Raw genomic sequence first — 27080 nt, forward strand, 5'->3', positions numbered from 1 at the left:
GGCGTGACTGTTTGTGTTCCTTCTCTATTCTCTTGATTTCAGATACAAGTGTGTGCAAGTGCAGCGCCACATGCTGTGCTTATGAGCCTATAAGGAGATAAACTGACCACATAAGAAGGCCTTATGCCGATCCAAGCCTCCTGATGTCATAATCCCACCACCCAAATCAGTGTCCCAGAACTCAAAATGTGTGTAGCGGATCCCTCCCAACATCTCTTGCAGTGTGCTGGATGCCTCTGTTGGTTTGTTCTGTGGTAAGAAGCAGGGCCTTTTGTCCCTTCCAGGTGACATGACGAAGTTAAAATTTCCCCCCATTATCATTGTATATGTCATTATTGGTGCACTCATCGAGAATAGGTGGGAGAAAAAGCCTGGATTGTGGGCCAGCGGCCAAAATACATTGATAGGCAGAAGGGGCTGTTGGAACTATCACTCAGTACAACCCAGTATCTGCCTTCGGAGTCTGTGAGCTTGCTTTCTAGTATAAAGCTAGGAGGATTTATACCCCCTTCACTCTTGAAAACGAGGAGTGAAATCCCTGCGCCAACTAACCTCTGCATATTTTATCTGGTTGAACAGCATCTAAATACATCTCCTATACGTTTATGATATCAGCCTGACAATTGGACAAATAACTAAGTAATCAGTATCTCTTAATCAGGCTACCCCTTCCTTGGACATTGAACGAGAAAAAAGTGCAAATGCCAGAGTCACTCAAAGAAGACAGTCCACTGTTTCCTCAAGCTCCTAAAATATGTACTAAACCACCCTTTCCACAATGAGGGTGGAACCAAGCATACCCAATGAGCGTACAATTCCACTGTTAACCATGTTTGAAGCATCCAGAAACATCAGAATTAGACATACATCAAAATATAAAGAATATTAAGATAAAGGTAAAGAGGAACACCTAACATTGCACCCTTCAAGTGAGGACACAATAAAGAGAAAAACACACTTGTACATGAAGTTCCCCATCATCTTGTGTTGTAGGAAGAACTATACACTACAGCCAAGGTTGCAAAGCATCATCTTCACAAAAGGGGAGTAAGCGCCCTGTACTAGGGCACTGTGATTCCTCCCCAAAGCCCAGAACGTGAACCTATTATGATATATATTCCAGCATAACGGATGCACACCACCGATTCTTAAGAACCCATTGCCCCACTTCAATGCAACTACTTCCCTCCAATAGATGACGCACTAGTCTCAGTCCAACACAATATTCAGCAGTGAAGATCAAGTGCTGGGTGCAGATGGCGAGGGTGACAGAGTTCCAGTGGCGCTTCCCTTGGTAAGAGCAGTCAAAGGCTGTGAGTCCCTATTGCTCTTAAATATCTTCCCTTGCTGTTGTTGATAATGCCAAGCCTTATTGGGTGTCTTTTTCCAAGGGGGATGGAGGGCTGTAGTTCTACATGAAAGCGCTGTCGAGCTGGTTCTTCCAGACCTCACTTGATCATTATTTCCCGCTAACATTTCATCCTATGATTTAATTTCCTGGGTCCTTAGAAAGGAACAGGCCTCCTCTGGATCCTCAAATGCATGCCATGTATTTTGAAAGTGAAGGAAGAACTTGGCTGGAAAGTGAAGATAAAATCTATGGTTTGAGCCTTTCAACACCGCAAAAATAGGATTAAACTCTCTTCTACAGTTTGCCACATTCCCAGAAAAATCATTGAAGGCGCGAATGACAGATGTGACTTTGTATTTGCCTTTGTAGGCAAAGGGTCCTTATAACTGCCCCTTTACGTTGAAAATTAAGGAACCGCATCATTATAACACTGGGCCTTCCTCCTTCGGCCAGTTTTGGGATTAAAGCAAGATGTGCCCGCTCAATAATTGGAGTATTTGCAAAACTTTAGCATTTGTAATTTCCTCCATGTTTTCTGGTACACCCAACATGCTGACATTATTCCTCTTTGAGTGGTTTTCTTGATCGTTAGCCTTTTCCCTAATGGCCGTGTCAAGTTCTCTGGAAAGCATTGTATAACTATCTTTGATGGCACGTATATGGACTTCTTTGTCTGAGATCCACTCCAATTGTTGATTCATGCGCCCACCAAGTTCCTTGACCTCCTTGAACACATCTTGTACTTTTGAGTTACATTCCTGCATATCCTGGTTCATGATTTTCATCTCATTTAGCATAGCTAGGAATTATGCACAGCACAGTGCATAGAAGATCTGTGTGGCATGTCCCCAGCTTTCGAATCCTTCCTACCAGTTATACTGCCAAAGTCAGACTCTCATGAATGTATGGGTATTCCGAGAGGCCACAAAGGTAGTGAGGAAACATCGGGTGCTGCTTCAAAGCCTGTGATGCTTGCGGTCCCTGCAATTCATTCTCAGCAACTTTTTGGTGTGAGGGGCAGTTCCAGGTTGTAATGAAAGAGCGGTGCAGTGGAACCCATCGAGAGTTTAGCTCGTCAGATGGACGACATCAGGGACCACTGTACTTTTATTATTATTTTTTGCTGCTTTGTATCTGATGTGCCCTCACCCCTCCTCCACCAAAGATTATCATGGATAATAGCATCGGCCTCTGGCGGCCCCTCGGAAACCCTCAGAGAAGAGCATATGGATCAACTCAGTCCTCCACAGCCGGTGCACAGGCAAGTGAGCTCTTTTAATAATTCAATTGGAACGAAGGTCCCCTGTGGCCTCTGGCCACTCAGCACCTCACCGCTGTCCATCTCTATCACTGGTCTCAGGTGAGCCGGCAGGAGCCGTCCCCCTCTGACACGGGCTCCACCATTATGGCCACACAATCGTGTGAATTGCTGAACACTGTCGCCAGGCTCCCCTGGTCATGCGCTTCCGTTGTTGATGTGCTTCTGGTGCTGCTCATGCCTCACTTATGTATCATGACCTGCGCGGCATCATCAGGACTCAAAGCGTTCTGTGCACATTCTCGTTTAGGTGACAAGCAATCTCCATTGAAATTCAATGTTCAACCTTTTCAAAAGAAGGCCAAAAGAATGATTATTAGGGCCTTCGTGCAGTAGCTTCAGTAAAGTGACGCCATCTTGTTCCGGCCCTTGAGGACTCGCCAAGCCCTCCACCTCGCCCCCCACTCCCGCCAATCTTTGTAAGGCAATAGCACGCACTGGTTAGATGGCCTGCAGAATTCTCTTGTTATGAAGATAAAAGTCAGCCTCGCAGGGGAAGCTTAGGTGGCAAATATTTTTTCTGAGTGAAGAAGATCAAGGGTGCCACCAGAAGAGGGAGAAGGGAGGGACTGAAGAGAGGGAGAAACTGCATATACTGTAGAAGCAAATCTCGTACAACTGAAATGTGGCTGCCAAACATTTACAGAAACTTTGTACCGGTGCAAGTGCAAAGTTGCACGGTATTAGCACTAGGGCAAAGTTTGCAGTTGCACCGGTGCAAAGTTTCTGTTATCTGGCCTCAAGAGTTTAAAACTTGCGCTCCGTTTTAAAAGGGCAACAGGTTTCTCCTTCTTCCTTGTTTTGGAAAGCTGGGTCAGTTTCAGTTCTTTTATTTCAGGCGAGAAGTGAAAGCAATGTCATTTCTTGTTGGCATTTACCATTGGCGAGTAAATGTCTTGTAGCCATAGTACTGATTTCCTTTACTTTTTCATTGCTTCACTGACTTTCTTTAGGCACTAAGCTTAGATCATGAATTACTACATCACACAAGGAAACAAAAACAATTACAGCAGGAAACCTCATCCTGACTCTTTGGTTAATACAGACTAAAAAGTCTCCATGTAGGGTTTCTCACAAATCCATCCACCGAAACGTTGATTGGACTTTATTTTAATGCACGGCTGGTTACAGACAACAAACCATGCGCAGGACCACAGCGGTCAGACCCCACACAGTGACATGGTTAGTAATGGAGCGGTCTACCCGTTGAGCCTGTGCAGAGCTGAGTGTGCTAGTTTGAGAAGCACTCTAGCTTCTGTAAACCAGATGGTGTCAAGAAAAGGACCAGTTTCCTTCTGCGACCCTCTGAAATATGCATTTAATCAATCCATTGCAATTGAAAGTTCAAGTGGAATCAGCTTTTCAGTGTTAAGGGGACACATGTACATCTTACAAAGTTTTCAGGTGTGAAAAACATCATCTACCATACAAGGAAACTGTATCGGAGCCTCAAAGAAACTGCATGGCACATTGGATGAGTCGCCGTGGCTAAATACAGCTTTCAATGTTATGGTGCTTTTCTGGTACTACCCATGTACTACTGCTGTAATTGGCCATTTACTCATAGTGACATTATTCTGCATTAACACGCTGAAATGTCAACCATCGTGTTTGCTTCTAAAATATCTTAGTGGGTAAATGCACATGATGTAGGGTTCAGTGTAATCCACGGGTCACAGGCTCGGATGACAGCAGGGCCGGTTTAGCCTTTCATTCTTCTAAAGGCTTTGAAATGTAAAAGCATTATTTAGTGGGTTGACAGTAACTCTTGAGATGGCCTGTGTATTGTGTCATATTACAGCACACACCTTGATACCCCGGAGCTAGATTCAACTCCTACTTATTAAGAGATCTGGATATTCATGATCATTCTGGAGATTTTAAGCAGAAAAGGGAGGACAAAATTGTTAATCCGCAATCTTATAAAGGCCAGATAACTGCGCATGACAAATCGCAACATTCTGCAAAAAGCAGCGGTCTCTTGAGGATAATATAGAGGAAGAGCTCCCAAACATTTGGAAAACTGTATCCGATAGTTTAGGGGGTTAAAGTTTCCCGAATGATGCCCACACCCCAAGGGCGACTGGACCAGATGGGCTTCCGCCTTGGATTGGTAGATCTAATCAGGATAGTTGGACCTTTACTCTGCAAGCCTTTTACCACAACTGTTTAATTAGATCTATGGCGCCGCAGTCTCGGAAGTCGAGTATAATGGCCCCAATTTATAAAAAGGAAACACTCCATTTTATAAATGACTGCAAACCAATGTACTTACTAGATACCTCTGAAAACATGGTTGATTATTATTTGTTAGAAATATTGAAAGAATGGCCAAAACAAAATGAAAAATTGAATGGATTAGGTACCCAGACTTGTGGACTGATATATAAGTGCAGGAAAGGCACCATATATGTGCGTTTTCTCGATTTCAAATCTGCCTTTGATACTGTGGGCAGGGAAAGGCTTTGGAAGAAATTACTGCCAAGAAATATTCCTTGTTGCCTGATATAATGAATCATACTATTGCATGCAAAGAGCAGTGCCCAAATAAGACTGAATGGGCAAGGGGCTCTCTCCGAAAGCATTGTATTGCTTAGAGGGGTCAAGCAGGGAGGCAGCCTTGCACTGTTTCTGTTCAACCATTATCTTTCTAATTTACAGGAGGATTTAGGTGTACTGGGTGATTACCCTCTGAGACAATGCCCCCTATCAGGGGTCAAGTCCGAAAAATTAAAGTGGGGGGGGGCTCATCAACAAACGAATGAGTTGTGACGTCCCCAGAAATTATCAAATCAAGGTGAAATATGCACATTTCATTAAATTGGCTTTGTATAACCATCCACATTGCACAGGACGAATGGCATTTGCCTTTCATGAAATTAACACACACACAAAACAAAGAGAGGATATTTTCTTCTAATAGTGTTTTTGAAAACGTTAAAAGGTGTGCCCTTTTAAAAGTCCAAGAACCAATAGAAATGTTTTCGCTGGGACTTGCAGTAGCGAAATGGGACAGTTCACCTTTAGTCGTTGTTGTTCTTCATCAGGTGCTGAAGTGTCTGGCCTAAACTCACCAAGACACGGTCTGATCCCTGTTGTCGGGTTTAATTCATAAATTCAAAGAGGCCATTCAATGGTTCCCATTTTAGCTGGGGGGGCGGGACTGAGTCCAACCTCCCAATTAAGTGGGTGCTCTCTCTCCCCTCTGACCCCCCCACCCGCGTGTATCCTTGACTTGAGCCCTGCATGTAGCTGATCCTGCCATACCTTAAGTGATAGGGTATGATTCTTGTAAAAACACATTACATCCCAGAAGGGGAGCCCAGTGTTGATTTCCTTCCACGTTAAAGTACCCCCCATCTGTTGATTTGGGGCTGGTGACCCCTGTCCAGATATCTCGCTGCTCTGTGTCACGGTGCTCTAGTCAGTATCTCGCTGTCAATTCTTTGTTTATTTAACTCTTTATTGTGTGTGGATAAGTAGAAGTGATGTCACTTACTGAGATGTCATCCGGGACAAAGTCACAGGATGTCACTTCCAGTGATGTCATCACAACCAGTGTGCCCACAGTGTCACTTCTGCTACCGCTGCCATTTTACTGATTTCCCATCACTGCCTGGGCCCCAACAATAAATAGGTCACATCGGAACTGTTGCTTTTCCTACCTTTGACGATGACTTTGAGGGGTCGGTGCTGTTGGGCGGGGGCAGACTGCCATGTTCGGTCCATTGTACGCCGTGAGCTTTCTCCTCTGCGCTGCTCCTAGGGCACAAAGAACAATGATGGGGACACACGAAAATTACCAGAACTCAGACAGCAGAGCGGTCACCCCTGAAGTTGAGTGTTTCACCCACAGAGGTAACCCTACTTGTCTTGCAGTGCCACACCCAGACAGCAAATCTCTAGCATTCGAAGTTCCGCACCTTCAAGTCAGATAGCTGAGCTATCTCTCAGAAGTTACTTGCCTCTCCTAAACAAATGAGCAATCCCTCCAGAATCATGTGCACACAGCAGAGTTACCACTGTCACTCCTCACACAGCAGAGCTACCACCATCACTCCTCACACAGCAGAGCTACCACAGTCACTCCTCACACAGCAGAGCTACCACCATCACTCCTCACACAGCAGAGCTACCACCATCACTCCTCACACAGCAGAGATGCCACTGTCACTCCTCACGCAGTAGAGAAACCACTGTCACTCCTCACACAGCAGAGCTAACCCCGCCACTCCTCACACAGCAGAGCTGCCACAGTCACTCCTCACACAGCAGAGCTACCACCATCACTCCTCACACAGCAGAGTTACCACAGTCACTCCTCACACAGCAGAGCTACCACCATCACTCCTCACACAGCAGAGATGCCACTGTCACTCCTCACACAGCAGAGCTGCACTGTCACTCCTCACACAGCAGAACTACCACCATCACTCCTCACGCAGCAGAGCTACCACCATCACTCCTCACACAGCAGAGCTACCACCATCACTCCTCACACAGCAGAGATGCCACTGTCACTCCTCACGCAGTAGAGCTACCACTGTCACTCCTCACACAGCAGAGCTAACCCCGCCACTCCTCACACAGCAGAGCTGCCACAGTCACTCCTCACACAGCAGAGCTACCACCGTCACTCCTCACACAGCAGAGCTCCCACCGTCACTCCTCACACAGCAGAGCTGCCACCGTCACTCCTCAGACAGCAGAACTACCACCGGCACTCCTCACACAGCAGAGCTACCACCATCACTCCTCACACAGCAGAGATGCCACTGTCACTCCTCACGCAGTAGAGCTACCACTGTCACTCCTCACACAGCAGAGCTAACCCCGCCACTCCTCACACAGCAGAGCTGCCACAGTCACTCCTCACACAGCAGAGCTACCACCGTCACTCCTCACACAGCAGAGCTCCCACCGTCACTCCTCACACAGCAGAGCTGCCACCGTCACTCCTCAGACAGCAGAACTACCACCGGCACTCCTCACACAGCAGAGCTACCACCATCACTCCTCACACAGTAGAGATGCCACTGTCACTCCTCACGCAGTAGAGCTACCACTGTCACTCTTCACACAGCAGAGTTACCACCGTCACTCCTCACACAGCAGAGCTAACCCTGTCACTCCTCACACAGCAGAGCTGCTACCGCCACTCCTCACACAGCAGAGATGCCACAGTCACTCTTCACAGAGCAGAGCTGCTACCGCCACTCCTCATACAGCAGAGCTACCACTGCCACTCCTCATACAGCAGAGCTACCACTGTCACTCCTCACACAGCAGAGCTGCCACTGTCACTCCTCACACAGCAGAGCTGCCACTGTCACTCCTCACACAGCAGAGCTACCACCATCACTCCTCACACAGCAGAGCTACCACCATCACTCCTCACACAGCAGAGCTACCACTGTCACTCCTCACACAGCAGAGCTACCACCGTCACTCCTCACACAGCAGAGCTCCCACTGTCACTCCTCACACAGCAGAGCTGCCACCGTCACTCCTCAGCCAGCAGAACTACCACCGGCACTCTTCACACAGCAGCGCTACCACCATCACTCCTCACACAGCAGAGCTACCACAGTCACTCCTCACACAGCAGAGCTACCACCGTCACTCCTCACAGAGCAGAACTACCACCGTCACTCCTCAGACAGCAGAGCTACCACCCACCGTCACTCCTCACACAGCAGAGCTACCACCATCCCAGATGTTCTGTCGCCACTCCTCACACAGCAGAGCTACCACCGTCCCAGATGTTGTGCCGTCACTCCTCACACAGCAGAGCTGTACGTGCAGATACTGCAGACGCAGGCCACAGGCAGGAGACCTGCTTGTACAGATGTTACAGACACACCTCCAAAGGCAGAGTCAACCTTCTGATGTTGCAGCTCCACACCTCGGACGATAGAGCAGCTCCCCTTCCAGATGTTACATAGACAGCAGAGCTATCCCACATGTTATATGCTCAGAGCTATCCGCCCGCAAGCACGCATCGCAGGCAGCAGCTCTAATGCTGCAGGCTTATATAGCAGGGTGTGGAGCTATGTACAGTCATATATATATATATATACATATATATATATATATACACACTCCCCAGTGCACTCTACACTTTGGGCCAGTGTGAGGGAATGGGCCGGGGTTCCGCAGGAGATTGCATCGCTGTCTCTTTCTTGTGCAGAGGGACCACCCTCAGCCCCTCTCTCTACACACATTGTATAAAGGCTGGTATATAACACTGCTGAGGCCCAAGAGAACACATTGCGTGAGCCATTGTTGAAACCGGGGGGGCGGTGTATGTGGAGACCTGAGATGAGCAACAGCGATGCCACCAGCAGGGGAACCCCCACCGCCAGGAGCAGTAATACTTCTGTTATTAACACTCATAGGGCCTGATTTACAGAAAGTGCCTCACTGGGATTGCGCCATTGTAAAATCAGGCCCCTAGTATCAATAGCATTTCCTGCAGGAGTACTAATAGCACTACTACCCGTTGTTATGACACTACTATTAGTTCTACTGCCAGTAGTAGTCATTGTAATAGTATTACTAGTAGGACTGGTACGACTACTGGCAGTAGCACTACTAGTTTCCTTACTGTTACTAGTACTAACACTATTGCTACTAGCACTACAAATAGTTGCAATGTTAATTGTAGTCACAGATGTAATACTACAGCTACCACCACGAGCGGTAGTAATAGTAGGCTTATCACCACTACCTTTACCAGTGACTGTATTATTATGACTCCCAGCAGTAATAGGGTTCACTGTGATTTCATTGCAGAAATAAGAGAGACGTACAATTACAGAGTGCAAAAAATATTGCAAGACAAAAATATCGAAATGCCTTTTACAGTGCACATTGTAGAAATACCTAATTTGGGGGGGGCTCAACTCACCTTACCTCTCTTACTTCTAAATGCTGCTAGTCTCCCCTCTATCTCAATTTTAGCCTAAATCTGTTTATTTATTGTTTTACAACTAAAACCCGCCCCTATCACTACATTTGATTTTCTTTTGTTCAATATTTTTTCTGCTTTTAGGTATTTTTTACCCGCTCTATTATTTCTTGCAATATTTTTTCATCTTTGTAAATTCATTCTTATTATTTCCTGTAATATTATCACTGGATACCAGTAATAGCACCAGTATTAGTTCTAGTAACACCATCATAAATATCACTATTATTACTGTAAACACTAACGGCAGTAGTACTATTATTAATATTACTAAGAGTACTACAATAGTAGTAATGTACTTCTGCTACTGGTAGTAGTGTGACTGCTGTAATAAAACATCTGCCATTGTTACAGCTTCACTCAATGTGACAATGCAAGAGAAAGAGGGAGAACGCTGTTATCGAGATAGAGGGAATAGCTGATGCATGTGGTGTTGATACTTGTAGGACGGTACCAACCGAGTCCTGAATGTGGGTGTGTCTTGAAAAGGGGAAAATCTTCCTCGGGACCAGCCCTTGAGAGCAAAAATTACCCAATTCAGCCCAAAATACAGGTTCTATCGTGCTGAGCAGTGAACTCATGCTAGTGACAAATGACACCTTCAAAATGTTTACCATTTATTAGACAAAAGCATAAACAGTAAAATTTAGCAGCACTTTGGAATTCAAGTTAGAGAAGATTACAAAACACAAAGCTTAGAGAAATACAAAATATAGAGAAACATAGAACTTAGAGAAACATAGAGAAACACAGTCTTACGCTCCTTCAATCAGGGCTGGGAGACCCTGGCCCTCATAAGCTAGCTGTTGCCAGCCTCGCTCAGATGACAGCGCTGCAGGGTGCCGACAGAGCATCAGGTTCCGGACACTCGATCTTGCTCGAACCAAGTCCATGGATTGATCTCCCACCTGATCCATGTGGGCATGCATTTTTGTAATCTCGTGCTGTCAGTCACCATGACGCACAGTTCCAGAACTTTCCCTGTGCAAAATATGAGCTTGCTCATGGAAAAACCCAACTCTCTCTGAGATGCTCCCTGCTCGCTCCTACCCCTTCCTTGGAGCCCTCTCCGCGAAAGCACTGGAATGTTCTTATCAGCGTGTGGGCAAGGCCGTACCAGGCCTTCTCAGGGAAACAGGATTTGTTTACGAAGCCATGCAGGGCTACAGGTAGAAAGGCAGAATATTCTAACAGAAGCCGAGATGAATGACCCCATGTGAGCAAGCTCTAAAAGGCATGCACTCATAGCTTAGTGCCCATAGCGCTTCAAAGATCTAAGCACTATATATGTGCTATAATGCTCCAAACCCTCCAATAATGTCTCTATTAGCTACAGAACTGGGGCCTTCGCCCTGCCTGTCTATCTACAATGCATAAGGTTACCTACCACCCCTACCAGGCCTGCATATTCCTTATAGCTCCCTAAAGCATAATGGAGGCGCTATCACACATTACTTTCAGCATTATTTTCAGCATTTAGCACATACTTTGAATAAACTATTGGCTTTCAGCGGCTAATGCTGTCATCTAAAGCCCTGATTGGCAAATTGGCACTTTGTACATCACAACAGGGTGTGATTCAAGCTGGTTAGTGGTCGAGAGACCACCACAGGCATGTGATTCTTCCAGAGGCCAAAATGGAACAGTTGCAGTCAAGCTTCGAGAACCGGGCTAGCCCCTGGTGTAGGGTTAGAGAAGTGAGCGGTGGTGTGTGAGGCTTCATTAGGAAGCTTGCTACTGTGGAGGATGGTTCTGAAAGTAGCACAGGTGGAGAGAGATAAAGGTGTGAACCAGATGGAGAGGGAGGGTGGTTAAGCGAGAGGGAGCCATTGTATTTGCGATTGTTGGTCCAGTGTTGCTGGAGTATTTGGTTGTCATCTCTGTTGACAAGGGTTCTTGTTGGTCAAGTTCAGTATAAAGGCTGAAGGGAGAATGACCTGAGTGCGCCCGATCTCCTTGCCTAACGCGTTGTGCACTGGCCTGTTACATGACCGCAAGAATATTGGTCTACTTTCACTGTCAGGGCTCTGGGAGACCACCTCAAAAGACTCTGATCTGAACTCCTTGGCTGACGAGTTATGTGTAGGTTTGTGGCATGTTTGTGTAACTATAGCGGGGAGGTTCCGTCTGGTCGATGTTACCGAGAGTGGACATCTGTTTGTTAAGGCCTATTGTGCTGGTTTCTGAGGTGAAAAACCAGCTTTTCAGGAATTTTCCAATTCCATTTAAAGATCAAGGAGTTACTCACCCGAAAGAGCCTGATCCCCTTAGACCTAAGCTGACATGTTGTGTGTAGCTTTGTGGCATACTCATGTCACTAGGCAGAGGTGGTGCTGTCTGGTCCATGTTACTGTGGTCATCTGTTGGTTGAAGTTTGCGTGATGTGTTCATGCCTTTGGAGTCACAGAAGAGGTCTAGCTTTAGTGTTTGGACACTTGTAGCCTCTTCAGAAGGTCACCCGGGAGCTCCATGTAGAGGCGATTGGCGTAGCCTAATATTGCGATTACCAGCGTGATCACTGCCATGGTCCTGCGCATGAGGGACAGGTAAGGCATGAAGCACCAGGTCAGTCGCAGTAGAAAATATACCTTCTTGATGACGTGTACCTGTGGATCGAGGGTCGGGTTTTGGCCATTGGTCTGGTGCTTTCTAGGGTCTGACTCGGTACTGTATGATGTCACGCTCTCTTTAAGTGTTTGAAAGCATCTCACAAAATGGAGGGCAACTGTAGCAAGAAAAATGTGTACAATAATCTCAAAGATTAGATCGATGGATGGGATCATTAACTACACTGGAAGATAAAACATTAACGGTTGGGAACAACATATTTATTTTTTGTAAAAACTGTATGTGCCCCCTAGGAGACTCCAGCTTTTGATTGCAAATTTCACTCTTAAAGTAACACAAACTGCAGATTGATGTTCTTATGAACTCATTGAATACATAAAACGGGGCGGTTTTGGTGTGAATTTGCCTAATCAGATTCTCTGCATGTGCCTTGTTACAGGGAGGCTGAATATTTAACAAAGAGCGGCACGGGTGGCTAAAGATTGTGGAATTTTAAAGGGGTGTGTATCTTTTCTCTCCCTCTGCCTCACTCTCTCTCTTTCTCTCTCTCTTTTTCTCTTTTTCTCTCTCTCCCTTCTCCCCACACGCTCGCTCTCTTTTTCTCTCCCACTCCCTTCTCTCCCTCTCTCTCTCTTTTTCTGTCTTTCTCTCCCTTCTCTCTTACTCTCTGTCTCTGCTCCCTTCCTCTCTCTCTCTCCCTTCCCCCAACACTCCGCTCTTTTTCGCTCCCACTCCCTTCTCTCTCTTTTTCTCTCTTTTTCTCTCTCTCCCTTCTCCCCACACTCTCTCTCTCTTTTTCTGTCTTTCTCTCCCTTCTCTCTCACTCTCTTTCTCTCTGTCTCTGCTCCCCTCCTCTCTCTCTCCCATCTCCCCACACTCTCCCTCTCTTTTTTATCTCCCACTCCCTTCTCTCCCTCTCTCTCTCTTTTTCTCTCTCACTCCCTTCTCTCCCTCTCTCTCTCTTTTTCTGTCTTTCCCTCCCTTCTCTCTCGCTCTCTCTTTCTCTCTGTCTCTGCTCCCTTCCTCCCTCACTCTCTTTTTCTCTCCCACTCCCTTCTCTCCCTCTCTCTCTCTTTTCCTGTCTTTCTCTCCCTTCTCTCTCGCTCTCTTTCTCTCTGTCTCTACTCCCTTCTCTCTCTCTTTTTCTCTCCCACTCCCTTCTCTCCCTCTCTCTCTCTTTTTCTGTCTTTCTCTCCCTTCTCTCTCGCTATCTCTTTCTGTCTCTGCTCCCTTCTCTCTCTCTCTCTTTTTCTATCGCCCCAAAATAATTTCTCTTCTCTCCAGCTAAATAAGCATGCTTTGTGTCATATCCCTGGGACTGAGAAATTAAAGAAGAATTCTGGGTGCTATATCCCTAGGAATGAGAAACCAACAAAGCATGCTGGGTGCTATATACATGGGAATAAGAAGCCAACAAAGCATGCTGGGTGCTATATCCCTGGGAATGAGACGCCAACAAAGCATGCTGGGTGCTATATACCTGGGAATGAGAAGCCAACAAAGCATGCTGGGTGCTATATACATGGGAATAAGAAGCCAACAAAGCATGCTGGGTGCTATATCCCTGGGAATGAGACGCCAACAAAGCATGCTGGGTGCTATATACCTGGAAATGAGAAGCCAACAAAGCATGCTGAGTGCTATATACCTGGAAATGAGAAGCCAACAAAGCATGCTGGATGATATATACCTGGGACTGAGCAGCCAACAAAGCATGCTGGATGATATATACCTGGGACTGAGCAGCCAACAAAGCATGCTGGATGATATATACCTGGGACTGAGCAGCCAACAAAGCATGCTGGATGATATATACCTGGGACTGAGCAGCCAACAAAGCATGCTGGATGATGTATATATACCTGGGACTGAGCAGCCAACAAAGCATGCTGAGTGCTATATACCTGGGACTGAGCAGCTAAATAAGTATGACGGGTGCTGTATCCCTGGGTGCATGAAGGGTGCTGTATCCCTGAGGTTTCTAATCAAATTTTGGTTTTATATTTGGATCCCCAAACCTGCCTTCCCTATATTATAAAACCTCCACTCCTCCCTCCTCACTCCTTGTAACAATCTCCCCCTATATATTTCGATGGGATTTTCAAAATAATTTCATTGAAAAACATTATTTTTAAAAAACTGTTGGGGAAGAATCAATGCGCCACCATCCCTGAGACTGTTAGCTGTGTGCCTAGAAGCAGGCTCAGCCCTACACTTTGGGTCTGAGATGTTCCGCTTGCTGGGCCATTAAACCCAGAGACTGAGTTTTTAGCCAGACATCATGCTGCATGCTATATACCTATGACTTTGTGTCTTACAGTATTTTGAGGGCAACCCATGCTGACACTTTAGTCTAACTGATCCCTTTTGCGGTACGATAGCACAGCGAGTAGAGCGCTCGCTTTGACATCTGTGCCGAGCCTGCTGGCGCAGGTTCGAATCCCGGCAGGGCCAAACTCAGCCTTTCATCCTTCCGAGGTCGATAAATGAGCACCACACACCGTTGGTAAAAATAAGCAGCGCTCATACCTGATACCTGAGGGTTTGTAGCACTATATAAATGCTAAATTATTGTTGTTATTATTATTATTATTATTATTATTTTGCGATTTAGGGATATAGCACCCAGCATGCTTTTTTAGCATCTAAGAGCCCAGCATGATTATTTAGCTACTCAGTGCCAGGTGCACATTCCAATGAAGTTCTATAGGTGAATTAGAGTTAAGTGCTGAACGAGGGCTATAATCTGAGACTAAAGATCTTAAGGAAGGCTGGTATCCATATGAAACCAAATACCCGACATTTCACTGCTTACACCAGCCAAATCTTGTCTTCTGGGACCAATCTCAGAGAAGATGGCCTTGTTTTTTTAAGACTCATAATGTTGATGGACCTCATTCTTGACTTAGGTCTTTGTCAATTCTTCATCACACTGCAAAACCTAACAGTGCCACATTGATCCGCCAGACACAAGCTTAGGGTCACTAAACAGATGTCCATTCAGCAAAGGAGATACAAGAGCTTTAGAGTTGGTACATAGCACACACAGATCTCAGGCACATGGACCATCTACACCCACGCATTCACCTGGCGCCTGACTGTAGAAAGCTCTGCAAATGTCTGAGAACCCTGCGGGTGATCCTAACCCTTTCTAGACTCAGTGGTGAGTCGTGTCCTCTTTGTCAAGGAACAAAATGCTTTGAGCACGTCTCCTTTTGCATGCCCTCCAACAAGTAGTTGCGCCCTGAAGTAGTCATGGAAAGCGTGTGCGCTTTTAAAGAATATTAACTACAATAAAATAACTTTAACCTATTATAGTTTTGCAGTTTCATTTTGTAATCTACAAATCATCTTTATTAAGGGTCCAAATGACACATCCATGTTCATTGTATGTTGGCTCTTTGATAATGCTAAATGGTATGTGTTCCAAATGACCACTGTAGTTGTTTCAAAGCACCAAAGCCTTGTCCGAGGTATGTTGTGCCCCTGTCCGGGGTCATCGGACCATAGTCTGCTGGGAAGAATAGCACAGGCATGGGTGAAGAATGTGGGAGGGAAAGTGGGTAAGAAGTTTGCAGATACAGGGCAAGAAGTTAGGCAGGACTACATACTTCTATTAGTATGTATCCATGCTCGTCCATAATACACAGACTATCTTCTAGGAGACACAGACAGTAAGGCCCTCCTTACGAGTCCGGTGGTAGCCGTGCCGGTAAAACCGGCAGGCTGCTGCTGGACTTGTGGCCATTTACCGGTGCCTGACTTGCCAGAATTACTGGGGCATTACAGCCCCGGTGGTCCGGTAATTCCAGTGCCGGCATTCCGTTACTCCCCATTCCAATGGAGTCCCATATGGCTCCATGGGAATGTGGCCTGTGGAAACAATGGCACCATGCGGTAATGGCGCACGTGTTTCCACGTCCATCTGCGGCCGGTGACGCTACGCCCGTCATGTCAGACCTGTCGGGGGTAACACCACACAACCACAGAACTCGGAGTTAGCCGGTCTAGAAAACGGTATGGTTTTATCAGCACCGTTAAATCCTGACCGTCTAACATGTAATGAGGCCCTATGTGTTGAGGAAATATAAGCACTTGGATTGAAGTATTATAAGATATCCAGTAGTGTTGGCTGAGTGAGGGGCTTGAAAGCATGCTTGGGCAATCCTGACAGATATGAAGGCTTAGAATACCTGCTGCATCTATGTATGGCACAGCAGGCACATTCTGGGGCTGCCAAGCTAACTCAGAAAGTGGCTTCATCCAAGAGTGGGCCATGTGTGAGGTGAATGAAAATGTTGACAAAAGACAAGGGAGTACGGCAGGCACCATTAATAAAGTAAATATGTTACCTCTGGCTCTAGACAGAAAGTAAACCGTGTTGTGTACATCGCTTCATTCCCCTTCACAACACGAAGGAGTGGGGAGGGTATGCTTTCAGGATGCAAGCTAACAATGTAATAACCAATGAGCCCAAATAGCAGCACTGATGGCCCGTCAGCCCTAAATGGCCAATCATTCAGTAGGGATAAGTGGCTAATCCTAAAGACACTTCCATGTTAGGGTGATTTTCAGTATTCAGGTTCCCTTCTGAGGATGCCCCCATGAGGCTGCTCCACTAACAGCCACTATACCATGCCAGCAAATGTACGAGGATTCCTGCATTGTTGTTGCGCCTGGGCCTCTTTAAGGCGGTCGCTTGGCTCCTCTGGGTGTAATCTGTTTTTAAGCCACCCCTATCCAAAACCCCTTCCCTCAGCGGAAGCTGCCTCATTCGGTTAACAGGTAACAGTAAGGAGAAACCCAGATAGCTTTGAGAAACAGCTAGGATACTGGACAACCTGCTCTTTCTCCAGCACTGACCAGTCTTAAGGACCAGGATGTAGACAATGGCCCTGAAACACAAATTAACTTGCCTGAGAAAAGCACTTGGAAGCAATGGAAATGGTAATCTGGGACCTTATGCACTTGGAACCCCTGTAAAAACAACAGACAGGTCTTCATTAAAACCGGTCACAACACAAATGAATTTACTGCAAAGGTACTAACTCCCAGACCTATGGCCTTTGCTAGCAACAGGATAAATGGGGATTTGGGCAGGAGATACGATGGGAAAACCATCAAAAACCCTTTCAAAACCCAGCAGGGATTACATTAAAACCTGTGGCAGCACGCATTAATTGCCACCCACAGTGACCCAACCACAAAATAAACATGTTCCAGCAGCAAACATACGTGTATCATATAATTCAGGCAGTCGGAATGTTTCCAAATGCCTGTTTTCCTTTAAGGGTTTTCCAGCAAGACCCAAGTGAGCATTCAGTCTTCTTTTTAATTTAAGATCCATAATGTTATAATAACTTCTCAAATGTCCTCTTTTATCACTTTATACTGTGCAGGCGAATTCATGAGAATTCTCTTGTGCGCTTACATAATGTCACCACTAGATGGCAGGAACCACTTATAGTTCATCACACGTTGCTGTGAATTGCGGAGCAGGACATTTTGGCGTGGCCAGTTCGGCGCCGGACGGTTTGCCGCGGACGTTTGGGCGTACACCGCGTTTTGGCGCGGCCTGTTTGGCGCGGCCAGTTCGGCGCCGGACGGTTTGCCGCGGACGTTTGGGCGTACACCCCGTTTTGGCGCGGCCTGTTTGGCGCGGCCAGTTCGGCGCGGGAGCGACAAAAACAGATGTTACATTTTCAATATGGCGTGATTTGTGATATGCGCATGAGCGCATGGAGCGGGCATCACTGGTGATGGGCAATATGGAGTGATTTGGTAAACTTCACGAATACAAGAATACAATGCCACTATTTTGATAAAAGGAAGAACAATTGGAACGGGCATCACTGCTGATGGTAAGTTCTGGCGTGAGCACGTGTGTGAACATTTCGTTACAGAGCCTCACATAAATAATAAAGGTGCACTGCGCATGATAGCGTCGTGGACAGCGAGTGCCTGGAATGAATGTGCCTGGTTAAGTGAGCCTGCGGAGAGTGCATGCACGGCGGATGATGCCCGCATACGTACGTGTGTGTGTTCATGCGCGTGTGTTGAGGGAGTGTTGTGCATATTTTGTTTACAGAGCATCTATTGCCTAACATGCAGTGCTTTTTTTGTGTGTCTGTGTCGAACATTTTCTAGCTACTATTTCAACATTCTTACCTGCGACGCTGCTGAACATGGCCCAGTCCAATGTGGAGATACCCGCACTCACAGAAATACAATGATGAAAAAGTCATTCAAAAATAGCCAGCGGTGGATTTTCTTTAGTTTTGTTACCAGTACGATGTGGAAGCGCCACATATTTTAGGCTGGATGCAAAATGGCCAACACCGGTAAATGAAACTGATATGTGCGTTCCTTTCAGTTCAATAAATAGAACCAGGCCCACGTCATCTGCACTGGGATGAGTGCCCGTGGAATGAAGTGTGGCTATGATAATGCAGGCCTGGCGGCTTCCAGTGTTCTCCAATTAGCAGTCCCCTATCCCATAGATCGAGAGAGTACGGAGAAACCCACAAAGCCTCAGTCTTAAACTCTCTAAAATGCAATGAAAGAATGGGAAGGCCCCCTCGAATGCTTGATTTCCAGCAGCCTGGCAATTACAGAGCTTAGAAGCATCGAGTTACTGACCAGAGCGGGAGGCAAGCATGCCAGGGGCAAAGGATTATGCAAGAAGAAAAACAATTATGCGCATGTAATCGCCTATAGCAGCGGCACGGACAGCGGATGCCTGGAATTAATGTGGCTGGTTAAGTGATATTAAATATTGTGTTTTGTATTGTATTTCACTGCCTTGTTCGGTCCCGACTTGCTGTATAAGCTCCTAACAAGCAAACAATAAATACATTTAGTAGCAGTCGGAGGCTAAGGAACAGCGACATAAAAGTAGACTTTGCGCTAAGGAATTCTCCTGCGGGGCCCCTGGATTGCCAACTCCTACACAATGCAGTTCTTGCATTGGCATTAGATGGGCACAGAGGGAGTGGGGGGCAGGTGGTGTTAAGGATATGAGCCGAGAGAGCATAATGGCTAAGGGATCTGTTAAATTTTGCATTCAATGGACACATTCAATATAGGTGAAACTCAAACGGAGTCCCCTCAATAAGGTCAATTGCGCAGACCTCCTGATTGCCACTGTCTGGGGCCACCGCGACAATGTTGCATTATATTCATACAAGGAAAACAGATTCTATTGTTTTGGTTTTATATATACACATATGATGATGTTTAAGAATGGCTTATCACAATTTCATACACAAATTTATTTAATAAAAAATTCACAACCCTAAAACCAGGTTAGATGAGACGATCACGCAAAACATATAAATGCATAATACAAAATACACATTGCATATTTAATTGACAAACCCAACAGCACTAAACATCAAAAAATGCTGTAAAACCTTTGTTGCGTTCTATATATAACCCAACATGTTTCTGTCCGGTGACTTATCAGTGTCTGAAATTCATCAGGTGATTCTGATGACAGATTTGAGACCGTTAAAAAAGGGAATGGTGTTGGGAGGGCGGGGGGCAGGTAGGTTATTGAGAAATGACAAGCGGAGAGCCTTAGAGGGAGAGTACAGCGAGATGCAGTCAGCAAGGTTGTGGAGTGTGAGGCCATGGATAGATTGGAAGATAAGGAGGGAATGGTTTTGCTTTGAAAGCCATCCGACCCGCAGATGGTACATCAACATGGGAGAGGATCTAAGTAGGTTGCAGTGGGTGTGTGGACATTTGTGTAATTAGCTTAGGGGAACAAAAGGGGTGAAGGGAAAGCCCTGGAGTAGGCTAGAGCAATAGTCTATTTTTCTGATGCCAAAGGTGGAGATGAGAATTTTTGCACAGTTTTGGTTGAGGGACATGCAATCTTTCCAGATGTTAAGAAGGTTAATACATGTTATTGAGCTCAAGGTCACAGGCAAAGAGTATCTCAAGGTTGTGAGCTTTAGGTGAAGGAGTGTGAAAACCAGGAGGAAAGGAAGTGGAGGTGGGAGGGTGGGGATGACATTGGAAACCAGGAGAAAGATGACTTGTGTCTGGGATGGACTTAAAATCAGAGAGCAAAGGGCCATCCAGAGATGAGAGAAGCAGCTGAGATGTCAGGAGTGAAGGACGGAAAGGAGCTGAAGCTCTGGCTGTTATCAGCAAAACAATGATAGCGGAAGCCAGAGTATGAAGCGAGTTTACCACCAGAGGAGGAGTGGGCCCAGGGCAGAGCCTTGATGCCAACTGGAGTCAATCGGGAGATAATATGCAAAGGTTTCAGGAGAAGGTGCACTCAGATACATAGGAAGCCTCCCAGTCAAATATGGTGTCCTTGAAGCCTAGGGAGGAAAGAGTTTGGAAGAGGGAGGGATGATCACTGTGTCAAATGCAGCAGTGAGATCCAGTAGAATGAGGATGGAGCAGAGGTGAGAATGGTGCACACATGGACGAGAGAGGTTTTGGTGGTGTACCTGCTGCACATCTCAGATAAGAGTGGGTCAGATAGTGTGTGTTCCATGAGGTAGTTGATGACATGGTTGAAGTAGTTCTCTTGAGGATTTTGGAATGGGGGGGGGGCAGAGGTGAGATCCGTCGGTAAAAACATGGTTTCTTAGGGTCAGCAGTATCATTTTCCAAGATGGGAATGGTCGTAGTCTCCTTGTTGCTCGCTGGGAAGATGCCAGTTAATAGAGAGAGATTAAAGAGGAAGGTGTGGTGAAAGCAGGTGACGGGTGCAAGCAGTTTGATAGTTTGAGGTGCAAAGGGATCGGTATGAGCAAATAATGGGTTATATCGTAACGGGGAATGAATGATATCTCAATAGGAGAAATGGCAGTGAAGTGAGATAGAGTTGAGAGAGCCGTGTGGAGGGTGAAGAAGAGAAGAAAGGAGTGCGAAGGAGTAGGAAGGTAGTTAGATTGTCCTGTGTTTTTGGTGATCTCAGAGGAGAAACTGACTGCAAATTCATCATCAGATGAGAGGGAGGAGGAAATTAAGCAGCGTTTGGGGTGGGTAAGCATGTCCTGAAAAATCATAAACAGTGAGTGAGGGTGTGAGAGGAGAGAGAATCGTATTATTGATGTAGTGAGAGGATTTGGCAGAGTGTGGGTGGTGGTGAGAGTATGGAGAGAGTCCTTGTATGCAGTCAGAAGCATTGCTGAACGAGCTTTGCCCAAGTGGCATAAGAAAAGACACATCGCAACCTCAGTTTGTGGATGGCCGGGGAGATCCATGGCTGAACCCAATAAAGGCACACTTTATAGAGTCAGCAAGTGGTGAAGAGAGAGCTTGGGGGAGGTCGAGACCGGGACAATGGGGTCAGGCTAACATTTTCTTGTAATGGTGGTTGAGCGAGGAGGGATCGGGAGTGAAGGGGATATAGATGGTGAGTCGAGAGAGGAGTCTAGGAAGATGAGGTGAAGCGCGTTGCCCAGTGTGCTCGGGTGCGGAGGCTCTGGTGGCTGGCCAGTGCTCAGAGTGAAAGGGATGTCTACCTGTAGTTGATGGGCTTTGGGCAAGTTAGTGAGGGTGAGGTGCCCTATGAAAGAGACGGGGACATCAGTCAGGAGAGTTTCAACTAGCAAGTGAAGATCAGTGAAGAAAGGTGTATGGGTGTCAGGGGGGCAATAGATGAGAATGATAGTTATGACAGTGGGAGACATTATTATTATGCCACCAACAGCGTGACCGAGACCTTTATTATATACATTGCCATGCTGTGGCCTGTATGGATGTAGCCATCACGAGAGTGCATTGTGTGTCTGGGTGGAAGTAAGGCAAATAGGCTGTGCAGGGGGTAGTCAGGTTCTGGCCAAAGGGGCAGGCTGCATGGTCTACAACTGTGTTTCTTATTTTCTTTTACTTATTCATATGGACTGCTTCTGCATATTGTAACAAATGCATAGATTGAGCAGCACTAACGATCATTCAGTGGCCCGCGCACACAATGAACGATTGCCTTGATGCTCACAAAAGAAACAGAGGATTGGTTTTCATTTGAATGTGACGCTTTCTAGGAAGAAAGGGCATTTCGGGATGCTGTGACAAAATGGCTACTGCTCTGCAGGAGTAAAGAGATGAGCAGTGGCTGAGCCATCTACTCAGCCCCACACTATTAAAGGTGAAACAGCTACAGTCGTACAGGTATACCTATTATACCTCTTTTGGTAACATGGGAGGTGGTCAGGCTATTATTAGTGTTAGTATTATTAGTATTAGGGTATTTATTGTGCACAGACCTAGCATCGGGGAGCAACAGAGCGCTTTACAATCATAGGTGGAAGAACCCAGGGTTGGAAGCAGAAAGACAGAGGAATGCGGAGGTAACAACAGGGGAGCGAATGGGTGGTAAATTTAGCAGCAAGGGATCTTCAAGCAACTGGGTAGAGAAACAGTTGGGAGCAGATCACCCAGACTCAGAAAGATTTGGGCACTGGAGGGTGGGTGGACCTAAGTATTAGGAAGGAGACACTTCTTGAAGAGGAGGGTCTTGAGCTACTTCCTGTACTGTAGAAGTGACAGGGCGAGTCTGATTTGACTGGGAGGAGATTCCAGAGTCCTGGGAGGAGATTCCAGAGTCCTGGGCATAGACAGAGAAGTCTTGTCTTCTGGTTCTTTCCTTCCTGCACCAGAGGAGTTTAGGTTTGCACATGTCCTTATGTCTGGTGGATCGTAGGCCCCTGGAGATGCTGAGTTTCTAAGTAAAGTAGCTTGAGTAGTTCAGGGTGTCAGCATTGTAGATGTTGCAAGCAGGATTTGAAGATGATGCAGGTTTGCAGCAGGAGCCAGTGCAGTTTGATGAGGCTCAGGTTGATATGGTCGAATTTGCATAGTCCTTTGATGAGTCATGCTGCAGGACGCATCTCAGGGGTTCCAGGGTAGTTGCCGGAAGCCTTTCAAGAGGCCATTTCCACCATCCAAGTGGGAGAGGACCAAGGTCTGAACAGCAGACCTGAAGTTTTTTTGTGGGATGAAGGGCTTGATTTTCTGCAAGAGAGAAAGTTGGTTCCAAGCCATTTGTATCTTCCTTGCCATGTGTCGGACCAAAGGGACTTGGCTCAGGTGGTCAGCTGGGGCGTGAAGCCCTCGAAGTTCATAGCAGAGAGCTAGGTCTGGATATCAGGGTGTTCAGTTTCGTTGGTCTGCAGAAGGAATTCAGGTTTAGAGGGTTTGAGCTTCAGGCAAACACTGGACATGCACAGCTTTGTGAGGCAGCCCTTGACCTGTGGATGTGTTCAATAGAGGATATCTTGAGGTAGAGCTGTGTGTCATCTTCATATTGGTGCATTTGGATGTTGTGTTGAGTGCAAATGGTTCCAAGTGGTTAATGTAAAGATTGAAGATCACAGATGAGAGGAAAGATCCTTGTGGGACTACACAGGTGATGTGAAGGTTTGGTGATCTGGAGGAACACATTTGCACAAACTGGTGGTGATTAGCAAGGTGGGATTTAAACCAGTTCAGGATGATTCGCTGATCCCCATGCAGTGATGTAGATTGTTGCTGAGTGTCTGGTGGTCTACTGTGTAGAATGCTGCTAAGAGGTCAAGGAGAAATAGGAGGTAAGGATTGCCATCATCAAGGATTTTGAGCGCATTGTCGATCACCTTGATGGTGGCCGTTTCTGTGCTGCACATGGGTCTGAAATCAGATTGGCAATATCTCCAGGAAGGGTGTGAGTTGATACGGTTCTGACACAAACAATAGTACAGTGGTTCCGCGATAAAAGAATGTCCAATCAAGTTTTTTTTATAAGTTCTTTAATAATCAATCAATAGAAACACCTAATTAAAAACACCAAAGACCCACCGTGGCAAGAGAAACACAGAGAATGCAGAATTTGGTGAGAATGAGCCCTCAGGGTGATAAACAGTGGTGTTCAGACAAAGGATTTCAGCTGCAACATCAATGTTTAAGAATGTGTCTTTAAAAGGTAAAGACTGGGGGGCTTAAAGGTCACCATGGGCCATAAAGTTGGACTCTGGGCACATATCCTCTTCAAATACATGTATTTCTTGTCTTGAGTGCTTAAGAGCATCGTGTCAGGTTTCTAGGTGCCTTCCGACAGTTAGTCCAGTGTCGAGATGTATTTACCCAGCAGGGAGTCGGCATCAAGTTGGCTTTGAGATGGGGCTTGTTGTGGATCGAGTTGGCGCAGAGACAGTTTGAGTCTTTGGGTCACAACATTCCAAGTCAGTGGCTGAGTCGTGTTGAAACGATACTTCCAATGGGTCAAGTCGGCATGCAAGGTGATGGCTTCCAGCAGGTTGAGTCGGCTTTGGGTTAAGGCAATGGTTATGCTGGGTCGAACCAGTGTTTGGGAAGCAGTGAACTGGGTGCTCACACTGCCACCAGACAGCAGTTAAGTCACAGCGGCAATGCGCTTCTCTGGGATGAGTTGATGCCAATACAGCTTGCAGCAGGTGAGGTTTTTGAAATCCTTAGAGTACTAATAGCAGCAACACAGGTACTGTATCAGCTGGAAAGGAGTTGAGCGTGGTCGAGCCCGCTCAAAATGGTTTAAAGGCAATAGAATAGGGTCAAAGCTACTTCTGCACTTGTGGGTTGCTGGGAGGCCAAATCCAGGGTCTCCAGCGTCATGGTGACACCTTTAGTTTTGCACATCCCCTCCAGGCAGTTGTCTGGCACCCACAAGGGGCCTTTGCCTCCAATGAGCAGGATCCTGGTTCCAGTGCCTTGGTCCACAGCATTGTCAAGTCCATTGTTGCTGGTGGGTGGTTAGGGAGCAGAGCTTGCCTCAGCTTTGGATACACTCTGTCTTCATGTCTATGGCAGAGGACTATGGTATAAACCATATAACAAAAATATCCGAGGCATCGTTCTTCTTCTTGGAGTCCAAAGATGTATCTCTAAGGAGAGGGGTTCCTCTTCTTATAATAGAAAACTGCTACAGTGGATGGATCCAGGGCAAGCCTGCTGTCAAAGGTCCAAATTTAGGCTGCTGTAACAAGTGTCCTTTGCCTACTGATTTCAGACCCAGAGTGCTTTGTTCTGCAGGAAGTGGAGAAGGATCAAAAGTGTACAGAGCTATAGCAGAAACAAAGAGGGTGGCACCCCTCTCATGGCTTACCCTCTCCTCTGGGCTACTCAACGTTACCCCCTTCGCATGTCAGCTGACTTCAAAGGGACTCCTCTAGTCAGCACCCATGTTGTGAGGGTGTCTTTGCTATGTCAGTTCTGCCTTTGAAGCAATTGACTCCTGTGTGACCTCCTGGGGGAGGATTATTGCGCCCTGCGAGGAAGGTGTTGGCCTTCCTCTGGAGTATCAAAAGGCATCTTCTTGGTTGTTGCCTCACATAGCTGCTGTGGAGACAGCCAAGCCTGACAGCTTCCTGTCATAGGTGAGGGCTGCTCACCACAGTGACACAAGTATGGTAACAAAAACTGCTGTGGATGTATAAGTGTGGGACCCTAGTAGCCACCATTCATATCCAGAAAGCTTATATCTTTGGAACACATTTTTAGCAACCAATCAAGCATAGTTTAATTCAAAGAACAATAAATATTCACAACATTCATACCACAAAACAGCACAAAAACAGCAACAAAACACTAGGACAGAAGTCACACAATCCAATTGATCAGAACTGTATATTATTTCAACATGCATAACTTGATAGAAATACATTAAAATATCGGATAGAAATGCATCCTCTAAAAATAGTAAAAACAATCATTCACATATGCATACATACAAAAGCAAAAATCTAAAAAGCAGCAATGCAAAAAAGAGCAGACGGGATAGCCATGTAAAAGACCAACATTTAGATCTATAAGGCCAACAGAAGGCCATAAAGTTGTGAACATAAAGAATTCAACATTTTAACCCTTTTATCGACCTCTAACAAATTCTGTGGGTGGAATCCCTTGACATCAACATGAGTTTAGTTTTTAAAATATTTGTGGCACTATCGTCGATCTTTTTGCCACCATCATGGACCACTATTTTGATCATTTTATCCAGGGCAATTAATTATTCGACCTGTATAGAAAACACAATGGTGGGAACACTGTGTTTAACGAAGAGTGCCCATTAAGAACCATTCAAAAGTGAGTGGAACCGTCAACACCTGTGCACCAGTCAAAAAAGAACTACTCATGGCGGCGCCGCCAAAGAAGAAATCTGAAATTAACAGACCTATCAGTTGTAAAAATATTCAAAGCTTTAACGATAAATGCATAAATACTCATTATGGGTCATAGTGGCGGACATGTTGAAGTGGAGTGGTTTGCGTTAGAATAAGCAAGCTGAATTTCTACTCAAGAACTAGCCAACATACTGACGTACAAAGAACAAATGTGGATCTTCTTGGAACTTAGTCCATACTTTGTATAATTTGTTAAAGACGTGGTGCCCATGATTATCCACCAGCCTTCTTCCCAACCCAGCAAAGGCAAAGACTGGGGTATTCTGACCCCCTTTGCTTACCTAACGCGCCCAGCCCTCATATTCAACCTTGGTTTCAGTGCCGTCTGTCTTCGTTGTGTTCATGAGTAACCCCAGGACTGATCCCCCAACCTTTGTAAAGGCAGTGACTGGTACATTCAGTACCCCTTTACTTCGCTAATGAACCCAGTCCCTTATACCTATGAATCTACCCTAGGCCTACCCTCTAACAGTGAGACGGGTTAGTGTTCACTGCAGTCAGTCTCTTGTAGCATTCAGAACTGTCGCCAAGCCTCCTTCCCCAACTTAGTAAAGGCAATGACAGGTCCATTCAGTCCCTCTTTGCTTTCCTGTTGCACCCAGTCCTCATCTTCAACCTTGGTAAAGGTGAGAATGTGTGCAGTCTGTGCCTCATACATTAGTATTAGTACCCGACGAGGGTGAAGAGGCGGCCTCCCAGCTAACGAGG

General features: G+C 46.1%; 1 protein-coding gene across 3 annotated transcripts in view; it reads right to left on the minus strand.

Annotated features, from left to right (window-relative positions):
- The window catches only part of CRYBG2 (crystallin beta-gamma domain containing 2), a 723752-nt gene that overhangs the window by 448373 nt on the left and 248299 nt on the right, over positions 1 to 27080 (minus strand). For all 3 annotated transcript variants that reach the window (XM_069622850.1, XM_069622849.1, XM_069622851.1), the window contains exon 2: positions 6335 to 6431. In XM_069622850.1, coding sequence (XP_069478951.1) covers positions 6335 to 6431 — 97 coding nt within the window. The remainder of the gene's footprint in view (positions 1 to 6334; positions 6432 to 27080) is intronic.

Source organism: Ambystoma mexicanum, chromosome 11 (assembly GCF_040938575.1).
Source record: "Ambystoma mexicanum isolate Mex_15411 chromosome 11, UKY_AmexF1_1, whole genome shotgun sequence".
Taxonomy (NCBI): Eukaryota; Metazoa; Chordata; class Amphibia; order Caudata; family Ambystomatidae; genus Ambystoma; species Ambystoma mexicanum.